A 21,062-nucleotide genomic window follows, 5' to 3' on the forward strand; every position below is an offset into this window, starting at 1 on the left:
AAATTAAAGGTATCTTATATTATTAGATATGTTATTATAAAACTTGATTTAGTTAAGGAGATATTGATACTTCAAGTGCAAAATGATGATATAAAATCTTGATAAAAATACACTTTTAAGTACTAATCACCTGGGTTATAGGTTTTTCATGCTAACTTAAGTTGATTTAGGCTAATTTTGTTTGTACTATTTTCACCTAATTTTATCATTCCGTATTTAATTGGTTGATAACTAAACTATATCATTTTTCACCTGTCTTTAAAAAAATTTTCTTTAAGTTATCATGATAGTTTTTTTTGTCCATCTATTGTCATTGCCTATTTGCCTTTTCATCTAAATAAAATTAAATCAATTTATTTAACCCAGTTCAGTCTATAACCCATGTCATAGATTTTTCTTCATTCTTTAAAATGTTTGCATCACTTGAACATCATTTTAAGCAATACTATTATTAAAAATAATAATACGGTCATATGGTGTAGCACAAATTTACATCTATTTAAAAATTAAAAAGCGTTATAAAATCATGGTGGATTGTAAGGCAAAACATTATAGATTCATACAATGTTGCTTTATTTTTTTGTTTTACACCTTTTTTTTTTTTTATTTTTTTTTTAAATTTTATCCTTTAATATTGTGTTGATTAAAATTTATAATTAATACTTTATTTTAATTCACTTTTTATATGCTTAGTGCTATCTTAGAAAAACATCCTGAAATGGTGTGAGTGATAAGTTGCACATAAAAATATACATTTGATTTTATTGTTTGCAAAAGATTAAAAATAAGGGGACCAAAATTGAAAAAACAAATAGCAGGCATTTAAAAAAAAACATGTGGTTTTAATTTTGATCCTCTTTCTTTTTTTGCTTTTGATTATCAATTTTTTTCTTTTCAATTTGATGTTTCAATGTTGTGTTTATTGAGATTTAAGGTTAATAATTTGTTTTGATTTCTTTTTGTTATCTCGATTTTAAAAAAGTCTTGCCATTAGATTGATGCTTAATTTCATAAAAATGAATCCAATTTTATTATTTGAGAAAACTAAATAAATCAAGGGACCATAATTAAAAAAATAAAAAAGTTTATTTATTAAAAACATTATGTCAACACCTTTGTGCCTTAGGATTTTGTCTAATTTTCTTTGTGGTTTATTTTGTTTGGGAATTAAGTAGTTTTGTTCTAAATTTTATTTTGCTCATATTTAGGCCTTTTAACTGTGAGAAAAGAGGGAGAGTCACTTGAAACATGACAAAGAAAAGAGAAAGTTAGTAAATGATTAATTTTTATTAACTTATTCCATTTGACAATGAAAGTTCTTTTTAGATTTTATTTATTTATTTTGTTGAAAAAAAAGTAGATCACATCTAAAATAAATGGATTCAAATGATTTTTTATTTTTAACTAATTAAATGCTAATTTAATTTAAGATCAAAAATAGATTTATTAAGATCCATAGGGTGTTTATTAGGTGTTTTCAATTGCAAAACTATTTAAAATTAGTTTTTTTAGGCCTATGAGTCAAAAGGCTAACTTTCTCGCCACATGTGATGGTCATAATCTATAATAGTATACAATATATTGTCTACTATATATTTAAAAAAACAACAACGAATGACATGTTATTCACCCGTTAAGAAAGAAAAATAAATAAATAAAGGTCGTGGCATGTTAGACCACATAGGCATTCTACTTAGCCTATTTTTTTGGTTTCTTCCTTTGATTTTTTCTAAAGTCATCATTAAATATTGGATTTTTATTGTTTTTTTTTTTATTTCATCATTCAACTTTTGGTTGTTTTGAATTGACGTTCATAATTTGTACTAATTTGCTTTTTATATATTTATTGTGTTCTCAAACAAACACCATGATTTTTCCCAACATCAAGTTGGTGGTTGATTTTACAAATGTTTATTTTTATTATTATATAATTAGATAAAAAGTAATTTACATTTTTTTAATTAAAAATGGGATCCATGACCTAGATAGTGAGTTTGGTGGGTTAAGCCACAAAACCTAGGTCAATTTATTATATTATTGTGTCAATAGTTTTTTTAAAAAAATATATGTTATCTTGAAAAATTTTAAAAGTCAAATCACACTTTTTATTGTTTATTTAGGTCACTTTTAAACTCATCAAGTCATACCAAAATAACTTTTATATGATTTAATTTAAAATTTGAACTAAAAGATGTTAATTTTTATATAATTTAATTTAAAATTCGAACTAAAAGATCTATCTAATAAGGAAATTTTAAAATCGACTTAGGCCAAATGTAATGACACTGCCTAGAAATTCTTTATAGCCTTGAAATTTTTTTATATTCAATTTCGCCCTAGCTATTGTCTAGTTAAATGATGTATGCTAATTATCTAGTTATTATCATTTTCAAATAAAAAATTCAAGTCTAACCCACCCAATATTAATTTATCATTCTTCTTGACAATTTTGTAATTCCCCAATAATCTAACTACGAGCAATGTAAATATCCCAGCTTATGTCATACATTTTAGTTTTTAGTACATTCACTTGTGTTTTATTTGGGGTCAAACTATTCTTTTTCTAAACTTAAAAAAAGGTAATAGTATAAATATATTTTTTATAGTATTATTAAATCTAATCAAATAGTTTGATTTTAAAACTCGTCAACACAACTCCTTACCTAGCTCAGGTTTCGAATTAAATCACATGGGAGTTGATCCAAAGTGAATTATTCAATTTAATGGGTCTAAAGACAACTTGGATGATCGATAAAAACATAAAATAACTTTTAAAAATACTTTAAAACAACAATTTTTTTTAATATCAAGATGATGCCAAATTGAATCGATCTCAGTCACCTTGTGACCTAGGCCATGGATTTCAATGGATTTAATAACTTTGTGTTTTTATAAATTATTTAATTTAATTTTATGATAACATTTATTTGAGATAGTGATAACCATATAGAAAGTAGAAAGAAATAAACCATGAATTTCATTTCTCAACCAATCCAATATTAAAGAAATGTGAAATAAAAAAAACAATTAGAAAAATTAAAGGACCAAGAACTAAAAAAAACATATCAAGTTTGATGGATAAACTTGTTAAACCCGTGAATTAGGTAACCCGAGTCAACACGTCGAACTTGCAAACCTGGTAATGAACTTAATTGGGATTAATAACTTGTTTTTTTTTTTTCTAAATTATTGTTTATTTAATTAATGATAAAAAATAAATGGTCGCAAAATCAAGTATGAAACCAATTTTGAGACTTTTTTTTAAGACCATGATAACCTCTTAAAAAAATAAAAAAAAATTATGAAACTTAATTCTCAATCAGCTTAATATTGAAGGATGAAATAAAAAAAATATTTAAAAAAAATAAAAAATTAAACTTGTCATGCTCGTCAACAGCCCTATACAGGCATATGGACTTTCTAAAATTTAGTAACATAGTTTTTTTTTAAAACTATTTTTTAAATATATGATAAAAAAAAATAGATCGAGTTCAATTAGAAGAAAAAAAATACCCCACAAACCCGTGAACTAGAACAACTAGGATTACCTCGCTAAACTTGCAAACAGGATCATTGACTCTGCAAAGTTTAATATCATAATTTTTTTATTCCTAAATTATTTTTTGTTTCACTAATTTTTTTAAAAAATAAATCATACTGCAATCCTAAGATTTTTTTCGATACCTACTCGATGCTATGATTTTTTTAGTATTATAATAACTATATAAAAAACAAATTAAAATAAATTATTAATTCTAAATATATGTAAACGCATTATATAAGAAACAAATTAAAAAAAACAATACTTAAAAGGAAAAAAGAGAGGTCAAAATGCCAAAAAAAAAAAACACTGTAAAATACTACTATTATCCATAATGTTAATGAATATATAAAAATAGAGTATTCCAATCCTTTTAACTTTATATTTAATGTCAAAAGCAGAAAAATGTCAACTATTTTTCTCACTGCTGGTTAAAACCCATACCTCCATTGATGAATGTCAATAAAAGTCTCCAATCATCCAAAGAAAAATGTCAGCGACAAGGACCCACCTAATAAACTTGATAGATGATAATCATATTAAAATCAGCCTTACCCAAAAAAAATCAATCATTGAACAGCCACATGATTGATCAACATACTATGATTAGGATCATAATTATCTTATTAGACGGGCAAAAGTTTCCATCCAATTCACCCACCGAACGATATTTATTATCAAGTTATAAAAAGGCTGATAAAAAGGCAAAGGGAAAAGAAAAGCCAACAACCTTCTTCACTCAGCAAATCAATCCATCCTTCATTATCAAGTTTTCCCTGCAATTGTTGCCGTGTCCTAGCACATGATGTGATTCCTTAACAAAACTATAGTATATACTTTTCGGATTCATGCACAAAAACAGTACTCTTTCAAAACAATTCTTTGTCCTCAAATAAAATGCCCATCTACTACCCTTCAAATTCGAGAAAAGAAAACTTATTGGAGTAAAAATCTAAAGGGCATGTGATTTCAGTATTTATACACACATAAAACACCGTAGATCTAGGTATATTGTGTATTTTTTTAAATAATTTATTTTGATCATTAAAGTTTAATTTCAAACATTTTAATCTTGAAAACTAATTATTTTTTATTTCTTAGTCAATGAGAGAATTGGAAAAACAAAGATCAAAATAAAAAAAAATCAAACATGAATGATATATTATAAATTTCGAGAAGATACACAATATTTTAAAACTATTTTCACGTAAATTTTTCTTCACTTTTAAGGAAGTAATAATGTTCTATATTTTAGAGATCACCCAAAAGTGCTCTCTAAATAATGATAAATAATAATGCATAGAAAGTGTACTAGTTTATTTGTTTGCGCTCCAATGTAAACCAAACCATGTTTTTAAAAATGTTAAAAAAATTATTAAGAGAGCAGAGATCTTTTTGCAATGTTATAAACCCGAACAAGAAAATGAATCTTGAAATCTCTTATCTTAAATCATTGCGTGATGCGAGTTTCCAATTAAACTTTTTAAACCAGTAGTCTAAGGTATTAGACCGAAAATACTATATATAAAAAAGTAGTGTAACTCAATTCCTAACAAATCTAATATCAAATGATGAATTATCACTATTATTATTCCATCACTTTTATTATCACTAACATTATAATTGTCATCATCATTCCTATTATCAATAAATAATATTATTATCATTATTAATAATATTATTATTGTGATTACGAGCATTATCATTGTTACCATTATTATTATTACGGTTAATAACACAAGTATAACTATTATTATTATTATTGTGATCATTATCACTATTAGTATCATAATTATTATTACTACTATTACTATTACAAATACTGTTACTATTAATATTAATAACATTAATTAATACTATTAGTATTATTACTTCCACTACCACTAATATTATTATTACTATCATCATCACAGTTATTGATATCATAACCACTACAACCATCATAATGAACTATTATTGTTGTTGTTGTTGTTGTTATAATGATGATGATACCATCATCATCATTATAAATACTATTATCACAATTATTACCATCATCAACACCTGAATGACATGGACGCCACCCACTCTTCGGAGCATTTGGAATACACATCAACAAATTTTAGAATAAAAAATTAAAAAGAAAATATAAAAAATTCCAAAATATCGTCATAAACATGTTAATTATACATAATACTCGTATGAAAATAGCAAAACACCCTTAAAGAAAAAGCTTATTTTTTTGGTCTTTTACAAGGTTAAAAATATGTTTTCACTGTATATAGATTATGAAAAAACCATAAACATATTTGCCAAGCTCAATAAATTTTTGATCTCAAGGGTAAAAAAATATTTTTATTGTTAAGAAACTTGGAAAAAATAAAAAAACCCTTAGAAAATATGTATAAATGTTGTTGACTCTTCATAAAAGAATATTTTACTGTATAAAATATTAGAAAACAATAAATATACTCCTCAATATTTTTTTAATAACTAATGGGCTAGTGGAAAAAACTAACAAATTCCCAACTTCAAGATATAAGTTTTCTTTATTTAAAAGTAAAAGAGTAATTTCACTGTAGTAATTTATAATATATATGCTTTTACTATAGTAATTTACAATAATTTATATGTAGAGTTGCACTAAAATCTTACGCTATTTAATTTTTATTTTAATAAAGTATGGACACAGAAATTTTACCATAAATGAAAACGGATCCTGTGAAGCTACGATACCATTATAAGATATGTTTTCATTATGAATATTAATTAGGGTTTAATTCATAAAACAACATTAGTATTGTATATTTAACACATATATTATATAATTATGTATTATCATAATATTATATAAAGCTGAGAAAATTTTATGATATACACAAGTTATTTTATTATGCTAAACTACAAGTTAAATAAATTAATGAAGAGAGCAGAGATTTTTTTGCAATATTATAAACCCGAACAAAAAATTGAATCTTGAAATCTCTTATCTTGAATCATAGCATGATGCGAGTTTCCAATTAAACTTTTTAAACCAGTAGCCTAAGGTATTAGACCGAAAATACTATATATAAAAAAAGTAGTATAACTTAATTCCTGACAAATCTAATATCAAATGATGAATTATCATTATTATTATTCCATCATTTTTATTATCATCACTACTATTATCACTAACATTATAATTGTCATCATAATTCCTATTATCAATAAATAATATTATTATCATTATTATTAATATTATTATTGTGATTACGAGTATTATCATTGTTACCATTATTATTATTATGGTTAATAACACAAGTATAACTATTATTATTATTATTATTATTGTGATCACTATCACTATTAGTATCATAATTATTATTATTACTACTACTATTACAAATAATGTTACTATTAATATTAATAACATTAATTAATACTATTAGTATTATTACTTCCACTACCACTAATATTATTATTATAATAATTATTACTATTATTACTATCATCATCACAGTTATTGATATCATAACCACTACAACCATCATAATGAACTATTATCATTGTTGTTGTTGTTGTTATAATGATGATGATACCATCATCATCATTATAAATACTATTATCACAATTATTACCATCATCAACACCTGAATGACATGGACGCCACCCACTCTTCGGAGCATTTGGAATACACATCAACAAATTTTAGAATAAAAAATTAAAAAGAAAATATAAAAAATTCCAAAATATCGTCATAAACATGTTAATTATACATAATACTCGTATGAAAATAGCAAAACACCCTTAAAGAAAAAGCTTATTTTTTTGGTCTTTTACAAGGTTAAAAATATGTTTTCACTGTATATAGATTATGAAAAAACCATAAACATATTTGCCAAGCTCAATAAATTTTTGATCGCAAGGGTAAAAAAATATTTTTATTGTTAAGAAACTTGGAAAAAATAAAAAAACCCTTAGAAAATATTTATAAATGTTGTTGACTCTTAATAAAAGAATATTTTACTGTATAAAATATTGGAAAATAATAAATATACTCCTTAATATTTTTTTAATAACTAATGGGCTAGTGGAAAAAACTAACAAATTCCCAACTTCAAGATATAAGTTTTCTTTATTTAAAAGTAAAAGAGTAATTTCACTGTAGTAATTTATAATATATATGCTTTTACTATAGTAATTTATAATAATTTATTTAGTAATTTACAATAATTTATATGTAGAGTTGCACTAAAATCTTACGCTATTTAATTTTTATTTTAATAAAGTATGGACACAGAAATTTTACCATAAATGAAAACGGATCCTGTGAAGCTACGATACCATTATAAGATATGTTTTCATTATGAATATTAATTAGGGTTTAATTCATAAAACAACATTAGTATTGTATATTTAACACATATATTATATAATTATGTATTATCATAATATTATATAAAGCTGAGAAAATTTTATGATATACACAAGTTATTTTATTATGCTAAACTACAAGTTAAATAAATTAATGAAAGAGAGCATAGATTTTTTTTTGTTAAATTATTCTATTTAGTTTTTTTTACTTTATTCAGTCAGGTATAAACTGGCAGTAAAAAATCTTAAGAGAGATTCACCAATGATAAATAATGTTTTTTTTTTTTTAAAAAAACGAAGGAAAAATAAAAATAATTCATGTGTCAATAGAAACAGAGCGCGTGGGAATACAAGAAGACACAAACCAAGAATGTCTTGACGCATTGGGGTCTTCACTCACTCTTCAGTTCTCAGTCTTCTCTAAAAGCCTGTCTGTTCTTACGCGCCATCTCATTAATTAATTAATTTAATAATATTAATATATAGTAATAACTTTAACATTTATTTATTTATTTTATTACATATTTATTCTCATTTCTCATTTTTTGTTATCTGCTCTACACTACTCCACTCTCTCTCTCTCTCTCTTTCCCTAGATCTCTCCATCTCTAGGAGGCCCTTCAATCATTTCACAATATTGTTTATTGCCATTTTGGTTTCCATTTTCAAGGTGCATGCTTTATATTGAAGTGTTTCCAGTTCTTTACCTTCTTTAGATTTTGTTTGTTTGTTTTGGTAATTTGGGTTCTACATTTTTTTATGGGGTTTTTAGGGTTTGTTTTGTAGTGAAATTGTGAGTCTGGTGGAGGGTTTTCAATCACCTGATTCGATAGCTGAAAAGATTAGGCATGACATTTTAATGGTATTTAGTTTTCAGGTTGTGATTCTTAATTTGTTGTTGGAGTAAAGGTGGTGGTTGTTGTTGTTAGTTTTTTCATTTTTAGCGTTGTAGGTTGAGGAAATTTGTTTCCTTTTTTGGATTAGGAGTCGGTGGGTTTGATAAGGAAATGGAAGTTTGACAGTAAAAGAGCAGTCATTGAGTCACAGTTAAGTTATTGTGCAAAATTGTGTGGTTCTAGTGTTCGGTATTTTAAAGTTTCAATCTTGAGTGGGAATTGCTTATGCTCTTCTGGTGCTTGATTTTGAGATATATAGTTTAATTGCTTATTTTCGATGAAGTATAGTTTGGTTGTGTGAAAATGGGAATGGAAGAAGAGGATACAAGTGTAAAGATGAGATTTTTGAAGGGTAATTATTGATTCTAAAGGAGAAGGGTGTTTTTGGAGGTGGTTTAGGTACAAAATGGGTTGCATGTGCTGTAAACCCTCTGCAATTGAGGATAGTAAGGAGAGCCCAAGAGAGAGACTTTCAAGTAAGCCCTCGTCTGACTTGAGGGTATCAAGGGCTACCTCTTCAAGGAGAGAGGAAGCATATAGAGCGAAAGATCAATATGATAGTAATGATGGTAGGACAATGTTGATTGATAAGCAAGTGAATGGGTCTCTTAGAGGGCATGGGGGTGAGCATGTTGATAGGAAGAGGGACAAGTCAGAGTATGCAGTTCTTCACCACCCAGGTATGGGCAGCATACCGAAAGCCACTGAAGGGGAGCAGGTTGCAGCTGGGTGGCCTTCGTGGCTAGCTGCTGTGGCTGGAGAGGCCATCAAAGGTTGGTTGCCACGGCGTGCCGATTCATTTGAGAAGCTGGACAAGGTATGCCCTTTTCTTCGTTTTGTTTTTGTTGTTATATCTCATTTTAAATCATTAGAACACGTCCTGCAATTACTGATGATCTTTTTTCCATTTTTTAAAGTAACTTTATAAAAAATCTCGAAGCTCAACGTTGACATGTGTTTTCGTTTAGAACACGTCCTGCAATTACTGATGATCCTTTATTACATTTTTAAAGTAACTTTATAAAAAATCTCTAGGCTCAATGTTGACATGTGTTTTTGTAAGCTCTGCTCCATTGCAAGTAAGATTCTGTTTATGATTTTCAAAATTTAGCAATTCAAACTTAATGGTTGAAGAACATGCTTATGACACCTCAATAGGTTCATAATGCAATGAACAAAGTGACGATTGGTAATTAGAATTAGAACCTTTTTGGACTGTTACATTTTTTAGCATTTTCATTTGTGCACGCATTGGATATGGTGAGTTGTCAAATTTTATAGCTTTAGCTTGAATTCAGTTAGCAAAATTATGAAACTTTTTTTTGGTGCTATTAGGTGACATTTCCTTGAGATTTGTGTTGTATGTATGCTTGTTATATTTATATTTATAAATAAGCAAGATGGTGAAAAATACATTTAGGAAGGCTCATTTATAACATGCATAAGAGCTCTGCATAACTCATTTTTAACATGCTAAGAGTAATGGCGGATTCTTTGAACTGGATAACTTCTAAATAAATGTTAGCTAGAAGTTCAGTTTATTGTCAGAGCCTGGAGGCTTGAGAAGCATAGAGTTTTGAGAGGCTTGAGACAGTATGGATATGAAAGAGTGGCTTATACTGATTACACCAGAGAAAGATCCATGTTTCTGCAATCACAGTGTAGGAATTAGTGATGCTTTAAAGGTTTGAATGATTTTCTTGAAGTTAGACCTTTTTATTTGGTTAGAGAGATTACCATATCAGAAAATAGGAAGTCTCCATGTTTGAGTCCAAGAGCTTTGAGAACAAGTAACAGGCTATTAAGAGAATTTAAGAGCTATTAAGTATTGGGGAATATTTGAGAAGCACCATTCTTTGATAATGTGCCCTTTTTATTATAGCTAGTGGAATACCCTTAAAATTTAGATAATTATCCATCAAAATAGATACAATGGGTCTAAAATGAATCCAATTTTGATAAGCTGCCAGTCAATTAGCATTAGCGTGCTGAGGAAGGAGGGAACTTTGAAACAAATATGGTGGGGGGAAGAACAGTAAACAAAGTGCAGAATATTAAAAGTGTGGTATAATCTTCAACTTGCATTGTGTGTATGTGATATCTGAATTGTAGTTGGGTCCATGAAGATGAGTGCTATGTATCAACATTGTTTGTAACAGGTCTTTCTCAATTTTGTTGAGATAGTTTAGCCCAAATGCTCAAGAATCTGGGGAGAGGCGGCAGGATCTCGAGTTCATGTCTTGCCCCTCTCACCTAAAGAAAAAAACTTAAATTTTACAATAGCGTTTAAAGATGTGTGAGGGAGCTGCTATTATATGGACAGATAGCTTATAACAGTTGAACATGTATTGTTAATTTTACAGCATAATTCTAGAAATTGATGCTTGTTAACAACTTCAGAAGCTGGAATTTCCTGCTCCCCGCTTTTGGTTTTCTGTTTTGGTTAATTTGGCTCAATTTTTTCAAACTTCTAGTCTTGATAATGATGAAGCGATTTGCATGAATAGGCTGGTCTGAATGTGCAAATCTGTATCCTGTGTCCCTGGCCATTCTATTTTCTTACTCTTTAAGCTAGGGTCAAGGGGCCAGGTTTGCTGTTGAGCATTTCTTGTTTGGATATCATGGACTTGTATTTGCACTTTTTTGTGTATAATTTTGAGTAGTTGACAACAGCAGATCAATCTATTCAGGTCCCACAAGTTCTTGTAGAATGGTTTGCCCTGTTATTTTTATCTGCTGCTGTCCTCTTTGAACTGAAATGACCTGCTTTTGGGATTTGGTTTCCTCATCTGATTACTTCTATTATAATGCAGATTGGCCAGGGAACCTACAGTAATGTTTATAGGGCCCGTGACCTTGATCAAAAGAAGATTGTTGCTTTGAAGAAAGTAAGGTTTGATAACCTGGAACCTGAGAGTGTTCGCTTCATGGCCAGGGAAATTCACATCTTGCGCAGGCTTGACCATCCTAATGTAATAAAGTTAGAAGGCCTAGTTACATCAAGGATGTCATGCAGCTTGTACCTTGTGTTTGAGTACATGGAGCATGATTTGGCTGGGCTTGCCTCACACCCTGGTCTGAATTTTACAGAAGCCCAGGTAATTTTGGCAGTTTGTTTCTAATAAATTCTAATTCAATGGGTGTTTGCATTTTGCCGCGACAGGCTATCAGCTGCTAACTATGAAATTCATATGTAAATTGTCAATCTTAAAAGGTAGAACAGGTTTGATATTTGACTCATGCTTGTATGCTTTGGATGTTATGGTCTAATATGTATATGCTGGCAGGTGAAATGTTACATGCAACAACTTTTACGAGGACTTGATCACTGTCACAGCCGTGGTGTTCTACACCGTGATATAAAGGGTTCCAACCTATTAATTGACAACAATGGTATCTTGAAAATTGCAGACTTTGGACTAGCAAGTTTTTATGATCCTGCCCAGGTTCAGCCACTGACAAGCCGGGTAGTGACTCTTTGGTACCGTCCTCCAGAGCTTCTACTTGGAGCTACCTTCTATGGGATAGCTGTTGATTTATGGAGTACAGGTTGCATACTTGCAGAATTGTATGCTGGCAAGCCTATTATGCCAGGGAGAACTGAGGTGCTCTCCTTATCTATTCTCAAGAAAAAAAAAAAGTCTTTTAGGATTCTCCACCAAACAGAGTGTTTCTCTTAGATGCTTGCTATTTCATGTTATAATATACTGCAATGCAGATTATTTTTCATGGGCCATCATTCTGAGTACAATGTTGATAATTATTGCCAGATACAAATTTTATCCCATGCTAACTTCTAGATAGTTATTGCTTTGAAGATTGTCGAATTACATCCTGTCAGCAAAAAACCCACTAAATGGATCATTGACGTCTTCTCCACCCTACACAGAAGTGCCTAATTCTTTTCAGCATTTAGAAACTCAACTCCACATTCCAAGCTGTTGGGCAATGCAAGAAACATAGTTATGCACTTTCTACTACTATAACACTTAACACAAATACTAGGTGATAATACCTTATGAGTTCTCACCTTTGACAAATCATGGGTGTTGATCATAGGTAACCGTTGTCTTGATGTTTACTTTAACCTTGGAGGGTGCCTTATTTTTTCTATAAAGTTGGTTAACGATAAAAATAAGGGAACTTGAGTAAGAATAGGTTTTAGCAGTGTTTCAAGCTATTGTAAAAGTTTATTTAAAAAGAGACCGCAAGCTAAGACCTAGCACAGTCTGGTTTGTCTGAATTTCTTTATCATTTTGCAAAAATCTTACAATATGAAAAAGAAAAAGGATTTATCAAAAAGAAAAGATTGAAAGAGAGAATAATTATCACAAGATGCCGTATCCCTTTTCTGCTTTCTTATAATCTATGCAAGTGTCAAAAAAAAAAAAAAAACATTAGTGCAGCTACTTAAAATGTTGATGATTAGTTTGTATGCCTCTGCCTTGTAGGTGGAGCAGCTGCATAAAATTTTCAAGCTGTGTGGCTCACCTTCGGAAGATTATTGGAGAAAATCAAAGTTGCCTCATGCGACTATCTTTAAGCCTCAGCAGCCTTATAGACGCTGTGTTGCAGAAACATTTAAGGAATTCCCAGCACCAGCTTTAGCACTTATGGAGACCCTGCTCGCCATTGATCCTGCAGATCGTGGATCTGCAGCTTCTGCTCTGAGGAATGAGGTATGAAGTATCCATGAACTAGGTATCTTCCATTTTTGTGAGTGTTTTTTTTGTTCCTTTGGGGGTTGGGGGATTTGGTGTTATGTTGGAAAGTGGTTTATGGTCGTCTTGGTATTTTTTGGTTCAGAGATACATATTCGCTTCAATTAGAAGATCTATCTTGCTACACCTGACAGTGCATATATTTCAATTCTTTTTACCTAATAAGTAAATCACTCTCATTAACATTTCTTTCATTTTTAATTTGATCTTTCTAATAATTTTGTCTAGGATTTTTGTTATTATTGTCACTGAAATACATTTTGAGACTGAAGTCTGTTTTCCTTCCATCTCATGTGATACCATGTTGTTGCAATCTAAAAGTCACTGGAAGAATTTCTGTGTTTATGTAATTGGACAGAGGTAAATCCTGTTAAAACATTCAAGTTCATCTGGTGCCATCAGTAAAGACACAATAGCAGGCGATTCACACCACTCTGAAGTTGTATCATAGGGGGTTTAGATTGTGCTTAATGACGTTGGACAGGTCTTTAGCCATCTTATTGCATATATTAGGTTTCAGATCTCTCTATTATCTCCCTTCATTGTATTGTTCCACAACTAATCAACTTTACCAAACTTTTGTGGCTGCTCCTTTGATTCATTCCACCTTGTTTCTTCACAAAAGCACCCAAGCCCATTTTTCTCAATGTTGATTGTGTTTCTGTTAATCACATTTTGTCACTGCTAGCCTGCAACTATATGGGGTTGAGTTTTCGTCTATAATCTGTCGCCAAATGATGTGTTGCTTTTAGGATTTATTTTCTGTCCCTTGATCTTACTTGAAGACTCCTACAATTTCACTCTTTTATGCACTTTGTATATTTTGGTGTATCACATTTAGTTTGTGAATTTTCGACAACCATGAACAGTTTTGAATTTTAGTTGGTGGTTGATGAGTGTTTTCTTTTTTCTGTGATCAACTAAAAGAGAACTGTCTTTCATTTCCCTATGCTTCCTTCTATGTAACATGCTCTTTGAAAAAAAAAAAAATTGCATCTTATACAAGAGTGTGTTTGTTTTCTTATATTTGTTATTTCTTCTTTTTGTGTATGTCTTCTTTTTTCTGTGATCAATTAAAAGAGAACTGTCCTTCATTTCCCTATGCTTCTTCTATGTAACATGTTCTGACACTCGAGCTTATCTCTGTTTCCGGTTGATCAAGAAAATCCCTACAAGAGTGTGTATGTTCTTTTTGTGTTTTCTTTTCACCTTGCAATTTGTCAACCTTTTGGATGTAGCTCTGGTAACTGATCTTATATTTTTATTTTTTGAGTTCCTTATTTGTTATTATAGCTTCTTATGCAGCAGAGCTATTTTTTTTTTTTTTTGTAATCTTAACATAATTTTGGAGAATACCATCCATTTAATGTAACATATTGGTCCAAAACAGTTGGTAGCAAATGTGCATTTTGACTCTTTTTGTTGGACAAATAAATAAATCATAAGATGAGTATAATCTTCATGGCTGGCTGAGGCTGGCTCTAGTATTTATAGTTCTATTTTACAATTTTCTCTCTTGCTTTCTGTTAATTTGTATCTGACTTGTTTAGTTTTGTTTAAAGTTCTTTACGACCAAGCCGCTTCCTTGTGATCCTTCAAGTTTGCCTGATTATCCTCCTAGCAAAGAGTTTGATGCAAAAATGCGAGATGAAGAAGCTAGAAGGTAAACATTGTAAAAGAATAGAAATAAAGTTTTTCTCCTATTTATTGTTCATTTAATCTTTTGTTGTAAGGCTACTTGCAAAGGCCCATAAAAAAGGCTTTAAAAGATTTCCTTTTTGGCATGTTGGCTGCAGTTAATGACATTGTTAAAATATAGAAGTTGCGTGCACTAATTGAGAAAAGGGAAAAAATAGTTGAAGTAGGAATCAATTTGAATCAGATGAATGCAGTGTCTGTTAACATAATTTTGTGTTTTGGTTGTGACAGGTGCCTTGGTGCCCTTACTCATATTGCTTATTGTGTGTTTCTTACTGATCCACTAAACGATCCTTCGCACTTCTATCACTGATGGAATCCTTGACTTGTAAATGTAGTGTCTACTAACAATCCCATTTTTTGTTCACACAAACAGACATCGATCCTTCGCACTTCTATCACTGATGGAATCCTTGACTTGTAAATGTAGTGTATACTAACAATCCCATTTTTTGTTCACACAAACAGACATCGATCCTTCGCACTTCTATCACTGATGGAATCCTTGACTTGTAAATGTAGTGTATACTAACAATCCCATTTTTTGTTCACACAAACAGACAAGGAGCAGCAGGAAGCAAGGGTCAGAAATCTGACATGGAAAGAAGAGGGCAAAGAGAATCTCGAGCTGTTCCAGCACCTGATGCCAATGCTGAGCTAGTTTTATCAATGCAGGTGATTTCTTTAAGATAACCTTAGCTCTCTCAGGACACTTTTTTGCATGTGTGTGTGTACAGTTGGGAAAGGATTGTGATTAGGAGATGGGTATGCAGGCTTGCTGGGCCATGTGGTGAAGTTCAGAGAATTGCTGAGTTGAAAGATCGGTCAGAAGAGAAAGGAAGTTTTTTTTTAAAGCTAGCTCTGTTATAGATGAAACTAATAAACAAGCCAGTCATAACACAGAAGTCTTAGAACACTTCTTACTGCACTCGTCTCTGAACAATGAAGTATAAAGTAATGTGCCATCTTGCCATTCTGATCACATGGAAATTGCAATTCTCCACTACAGAAAACAGCTTTGTACAAAAGGCACTTTGTGAGACACAAGAAATCTTATCAAGTTTCTTTCTTTTGTCCTCTCTTTCGCCCTCTCCATCTTCCTTATGCCTTGAAAGCAGCAAGTCATATATATTTTTTATCAAACAACATCTCACTTCTGTCCTTTTGAGCTGCTCCAGCCCTGTTTTAAGCATTATTACCTAAATAATTGATTGTTTCTTGTTGTTCTATTTTCATGAATCCCATTATTTTTTGGTGCTCCATTTGATTAAATTTGATTTTACTAGTGAAATTTATATCAATGGATTGCGCTCTAATTACAGAAAAGACATGGTCGTCCAAATTCCAAGAGCCGGAGTGAGAAGTTTAATCCCCATCCTGAGGAAGTTGCTTCTGGATTTCCAATTGATCCCCCTAGACCATCACAAGCTGCAGAATCAAACATGGATCCTCAGGGTCATCAGCATAAGAGAGCCTCACATTCTGGGCCACTGTCTCACCATTCTGCATGGGCAAAGGCTGGCAGAAACCCCGAGGATGCTCCTAAGATTTACACGGGGGCTGACCTGCCAACAATTTCAAGCCTAGAGGCGGCGCGGAGGAGTTTATTATCTGAAGATCACAGAGAAAGGTCTGGCCTATCACAACCAGAAGTTCCAAAACTAATGGCACGGTTTCCAGGATCCTTCAAGGAAACCTCGGAATCCTTTGCCCAACAGGATCCAAAGCATCTGTCACAGGGTGTTGCAGGTTCCCTCCAAAAGGAAGATGGGAGAAATAACAGTAAAGATCCTGTCCTTGTAAGTCACTTCACAATTCAGTTTTCTTTTATTTCCTTGTTTGTTTATTTTTTTTGCTTTTTTGCTAAACCTTTTGATGTTTTTTTTAACTACTTGGCTGCTTTTTCTTGGTCTGCATCATATCTGCAAGTTGTTTATAACTATCTTTTCTAAGTTGATTGATTTACAATGTCATGTTTCCTGAATTCTGAGGAGCCCTTTTTTTTTTTTTGTGTTTCCTGATTCATTGTTCTTGTTAATTTGGATCCAGCTTGGCTATGGGTCAAAGGCTCACAAAATCCACTATTCTGGTCCATTGATAGTTCCATCAGGGAACATGGATCAGATGCTGAAGGATCATGATCGCCAGATCCAAGAAGCTGTTAGACGAGCACGCCTTGACAAGGCAAGGGTTAGAAAAGTCCAGGCTGAAAGCTACCAAATATCAGCCAATTCATTATTTGTTTCAGGTCGATGAGGTAAGCCCCAAAAGAGAAGTATTGCAGGGACTCTTAAGAGTAATTTGGTTGGTGGTTTCCTTCTGTGAAATATGAGTTAAAAACCGTTGGTTGGGGTTTTTGTATATGTTCTTAGAAAGATAGCTAGTGGCCATTTTAGCTACAAGATTATAGCTCACTGATAAATCTTCCCTCTGCAATTTATCACATGTATTTACTTTCCACTATCATTGCAATCTCAAAATTACTGACCATTCTTGGAGAGCTTTTGTATTAGCCATAAGATGTAGAGTATCTGGATGATGTGAAATTATTCTAGGGTGCTGCATCCACCATACCCATGATTCTAGTTTTTAAAGGTCCTGGTCCAAGAAGGTTTCAATTTGAAAATCCATCGTTGAGCCGTCTTCAAGAAGCTGCTGAGTGCGTTATTATCCTTCCAAAACAAGGTGGTGCGGTGCATGCACCAAGTTGCAATTACAAGACCGGTGATGATGGATGACACTTGACAGTGACGAACCCAGTTCTTGAAGCTGCGGGCCCCACCATGTGCTACTTTCTCCACTTAACAATCGCAGTTGAGTTACAGTTTCAGCTCTTCGAGCTTGTTACTTTATGGCACTGCAGAGCTACAATCCGGCACGCTTTCCCTCACTGGAGACACCACATTTTCTGGTGGTAGAGCCCTCTACCACTCCAAGATTCCCACAAGATACCCGAACCCCTCAAAGCTCCTGCCATTCTCGTCCTCCTTCACCTTCTCCATCACCCCTAACAACAATTGCCCCGCTGGTCATGGGTTTGCGTTCGTTCTCGTGCCTTCTCTAGGTATTGAAGGTGCCTCTTCACAACGGCATCTTGGTTTGTTTCTAGAACAGCAACAATGGTGGTTACCCTAACAACCATGTTTTTGGCATGGAATTCGACGTGTTCCAAAATCAAGAATTCAATGATATTAATGATAAACGTGTCGTGAACGCGCACTCTCTTCTTTGGTTGCCAAGGAAGCCGGATAGTGGTCTTATGCAAAGAACGATCGAAGCAAAGACTAAATGGTCTTTCCAAGAGTTGAGCGTAACCATGGCTCCTTCGCGCGCGCGCGCGCGCACACTGATTAATGTTCCTCTAGACCTTTCGAAAGAATTTCATGATGAAGTGTATGTGGGTTTCTGTGCATCTACTGGGAATCTTACCGAAAATCACAAAACTTTGAGGGGGACCTTCAAAGTGGATTTGATTATCATCTTCCAAGAGTTCACATTCAATGGGATCTGTTCTTCACATTATGTTGATGTGGTCTATATTTAGGAAGGTGGACCAGTGGTCCAGAGACGGCCTAACTATCGTCTTCGTGTTCATAAACAAATCTCATTGAACTTGAAAACACATTCAAGTTCACTGAATGTTTTGCAGTAACTGCCCACCACAAATAAAATTATTGGTTGTTTAAATGACAATGGAGGACGAGAAAGAGGATGAAACCTAGTTGCATGACAGATGAAAAATAAAAAAAAATTGTTTTTAATCATTTATTTTATTTTATGTGCACGCCAAACATTTACAGATAAAATGATATAATGCTAGGTACAGGCTTGTCCATTCTCGTATGCTTAGGTCGTTCTCTATGAATTTGGCTGAATACTGTCCTTGCTATAGAATTTAGACAACATTTTCTAGAAGGTTTTCTTTAGATATTTAAGGTGAAACATGATGAAAAATTATATAAATTCATGACATGTTTTACCAAAAATGAATGTTACAAGGGAAGGGAAACTACAAAATATGAGAGCTCGTACTCTAAGGGGACCAACGAGAAACCATGAGTCTCAAATCCTAGTCCAAACCCTAAGAAGCGTGGCCATTTTCAGTACATGAGTTTTTTTTTTTTAATTTGACTTAATTTAGAATTTTTAAACTGATTTAAATGTTTTTTTTCCTTTGTATTTTTGGATGGAAAGTGGTTGGATTCTAGGTCTTTGGGGTCCAAGTTTTTGAATCCTAATTTTTTAATTACAAAGATATTTTTGATGATAAAAACAATTAGTAGAATGATTTGTCATAGGGAACACATCTTTTGTCTAATGTTTTTAAAATAATGGTGGATATCATGTTATCATAAAAAAACCAAGTATATAAGCTTTAATTTTTGACCCGAGAACCCATAGGTTTTCATGTGGGTCAAAGAGGTAGGCTCATTCTTTCGGCTAATGCTCGCTTAGCCTTGTATTTTTTTTTTTTTGCATTTTATAATTTTAAAATAAATTTATTTAAATGATTTTTAAATAATTATTCAATTATATCATTATTTTCAAATAATATAAGTGTATTTTATGATAATATTAATAATTTATTTCAGAATAATTATTTATAAATTTAACGTGCCCAATTTTCTAAAAATGAATGAAATATCTATTTTTTTTATTTTTTTTTTCAAGTTTGTTATTATCATTGTTATTTTATTTTTTTAATACACTCATTCAAAATTATAAATTTATCATTTTTTTTATTAACATTATAATAAGTTCTTATTTAAAAAACATTACTTCTTATATTTTTTTTTGTAAAAAAAGAAGTCCCTTTTTTTTTAAATCATTAAATATTTTAATGGATTTATATTAACAATTACAACTATAACTTCTCTTCTTAATTTTATTTTCTCATTGATAACCTTTTTTCAGAATTTATTTATGCCAAGCTTAGGGTGCATGTTTGTCTTTTTGAAAATTTATATTTATAATTTTTTTGATCTGATATTTTTTTTTTGATAAAAATATACTGATAAAAAATTAATTCATATTGCATGTATTAACTTTTCAATTTTTTATTATTATTCTAGAAAATGCATTTACTATGATTGCATGTTATTGGAATGAAATACAGCAGCAAATTACAAGTACTTGGCTTGTATCGTGCTAATAGCCGTCGGATGGAGGGACCGCAAACATTACCGCTGTTACGAGGAAGGATCGCATGCTCCTAATTTTACATCAAATTGGAAAAAAAAATTTATTTTTATTTTTTTATTAATACATTAAAAAATATTAATTTAATATTTTTTTGAATATACTGTTTTTTAAAAAAGATTTAAAAACAAAACTGCTACGAACATCCTCTTAGATTACCTGACACCAGTCCACATCCTCTCTTATCAATCCTTAATTATTATTATTATTATTATAGTACTAATTAGTAATTACAACAAACAAAAAAATTTAATTACCTTAAATTAAACCCACCTCTTCCTCTTTCCTTCCCTCCTTCCTTGTATACTCTTATGCCTTCTTTTACCAACATTGGGGATCACAGAAAGAAGGGGGGAGGGGGGGAGGGAGAGAGAGAGATCCACAAAACTCAAACCCACATTTTAAGGTTGATTTTATCACTATTATTTCTGTTTTAGCTTCATTGTTTGTGCTTCATTACATTAATCAATAGTTTATTAGCTTCTTTTCTACCATGTGATGTGTGTTTCTTGTAAAATATTATTTTTAATGTCACTAATCGGATTAAAGAAACAAGAACAGCCCCCTCTAGTATTCTTAATTGTTTCTTACGTGCTGTTCTAACAAGAATCACATCATCAGATTAGTTTAATGATTCACACCAGTAACGCACGCTCTTATTTGCTTTTCATG

At 31.3% G+C, this 21,062-nt stretch overlaps 1 protein-coding gene across 2 annotated transcripts; it reads left to right on the forward strand.

Moving 5' to 3' along the window:
• The first annotated feature begins 8,421 nt into the window (after window positions 1-8,421).
• LOC105111093 (probable serine/threonine-protein kinase At1g54610) lies at window positions 8,422-17,693 on the forward strand. Of its 2 annotated transcripts, XM_011006342.1 has the most exons (9): window positions 8,422-8,546; window positions 8,649-9,589; window positions 11,586-11,870; window positions 12,060-12,377; window positions 13,224-13,451; window positions 15,056-15,156; window positions 15,752-15,866; window positions 16,514-16,990; window positions 17,241-17,693. In XM_011006342.1, the coding sequence occupies exons 2-9, from the start codon at window positions 9,179-9,181 to the stop codon at window positions 17,445-17,447; spliced, it is 2,142 nt and encodes a 713-aa protein (XP_011004644.1). In that variant the 5' UTR covers window positions 8,422-8,546; window positions 8,649-9,178; the 3' UTR covers window positions 17,448-17,693. The 2 variants fall into 2 exon arrangements, with proteins under 2 accessions (XP_011004644.1, XP_011004643.1); XM_011006341.1 differs by having other exon boundaries at window positions 8,422-9,589.
• The last annotated feature ends 3,369 nt before the right edge of the window (window positions 17,694-21,062 follow it).

The sequence above is a fragment of the Populus euphratica genome, unplaced genomic scaffold (genome assembly GCF_000495115.2).
Source record: "Populus euphratica unplaced genomic scaffold, PopEup_1.0 scaffold272.1, whole genome shotgun sequence".
NCBI lineage: Eukaryota > Viridiplantae > Streptophyta > Magnoliopsida > Malpighiales > Salicaceae > Populus > Populus euphratica.

What these genes read in the sequence shown, in the direction of transcription:
- LOC105111093 (XM_011006341.1), top strand. Translation starts at nt 9,179, where the DNA reads ATGGGTTGCATGTGCTGTAAACCCTCTGCAATTGAGGATAGTAAGGAG. An exon ending in TTATGCCAGGGAGAACTGAG is followed by an intron (nt 12,378 to 13,223) that starts GTGCTCTCCTTA and finishes TCTGCCTTGTAG; the next exon opens with GTGGAGCAGCTGCATAAAAT. An exon ending in CTTCTGCTCTGAGGAATGAG is followed by an intron (nt 13,452 to 15,055) that starts GTATGAAGTATC and finishes TTTTGTTTAAAG; the next exon opens with TTCTTTACGACCAAGCCGCT.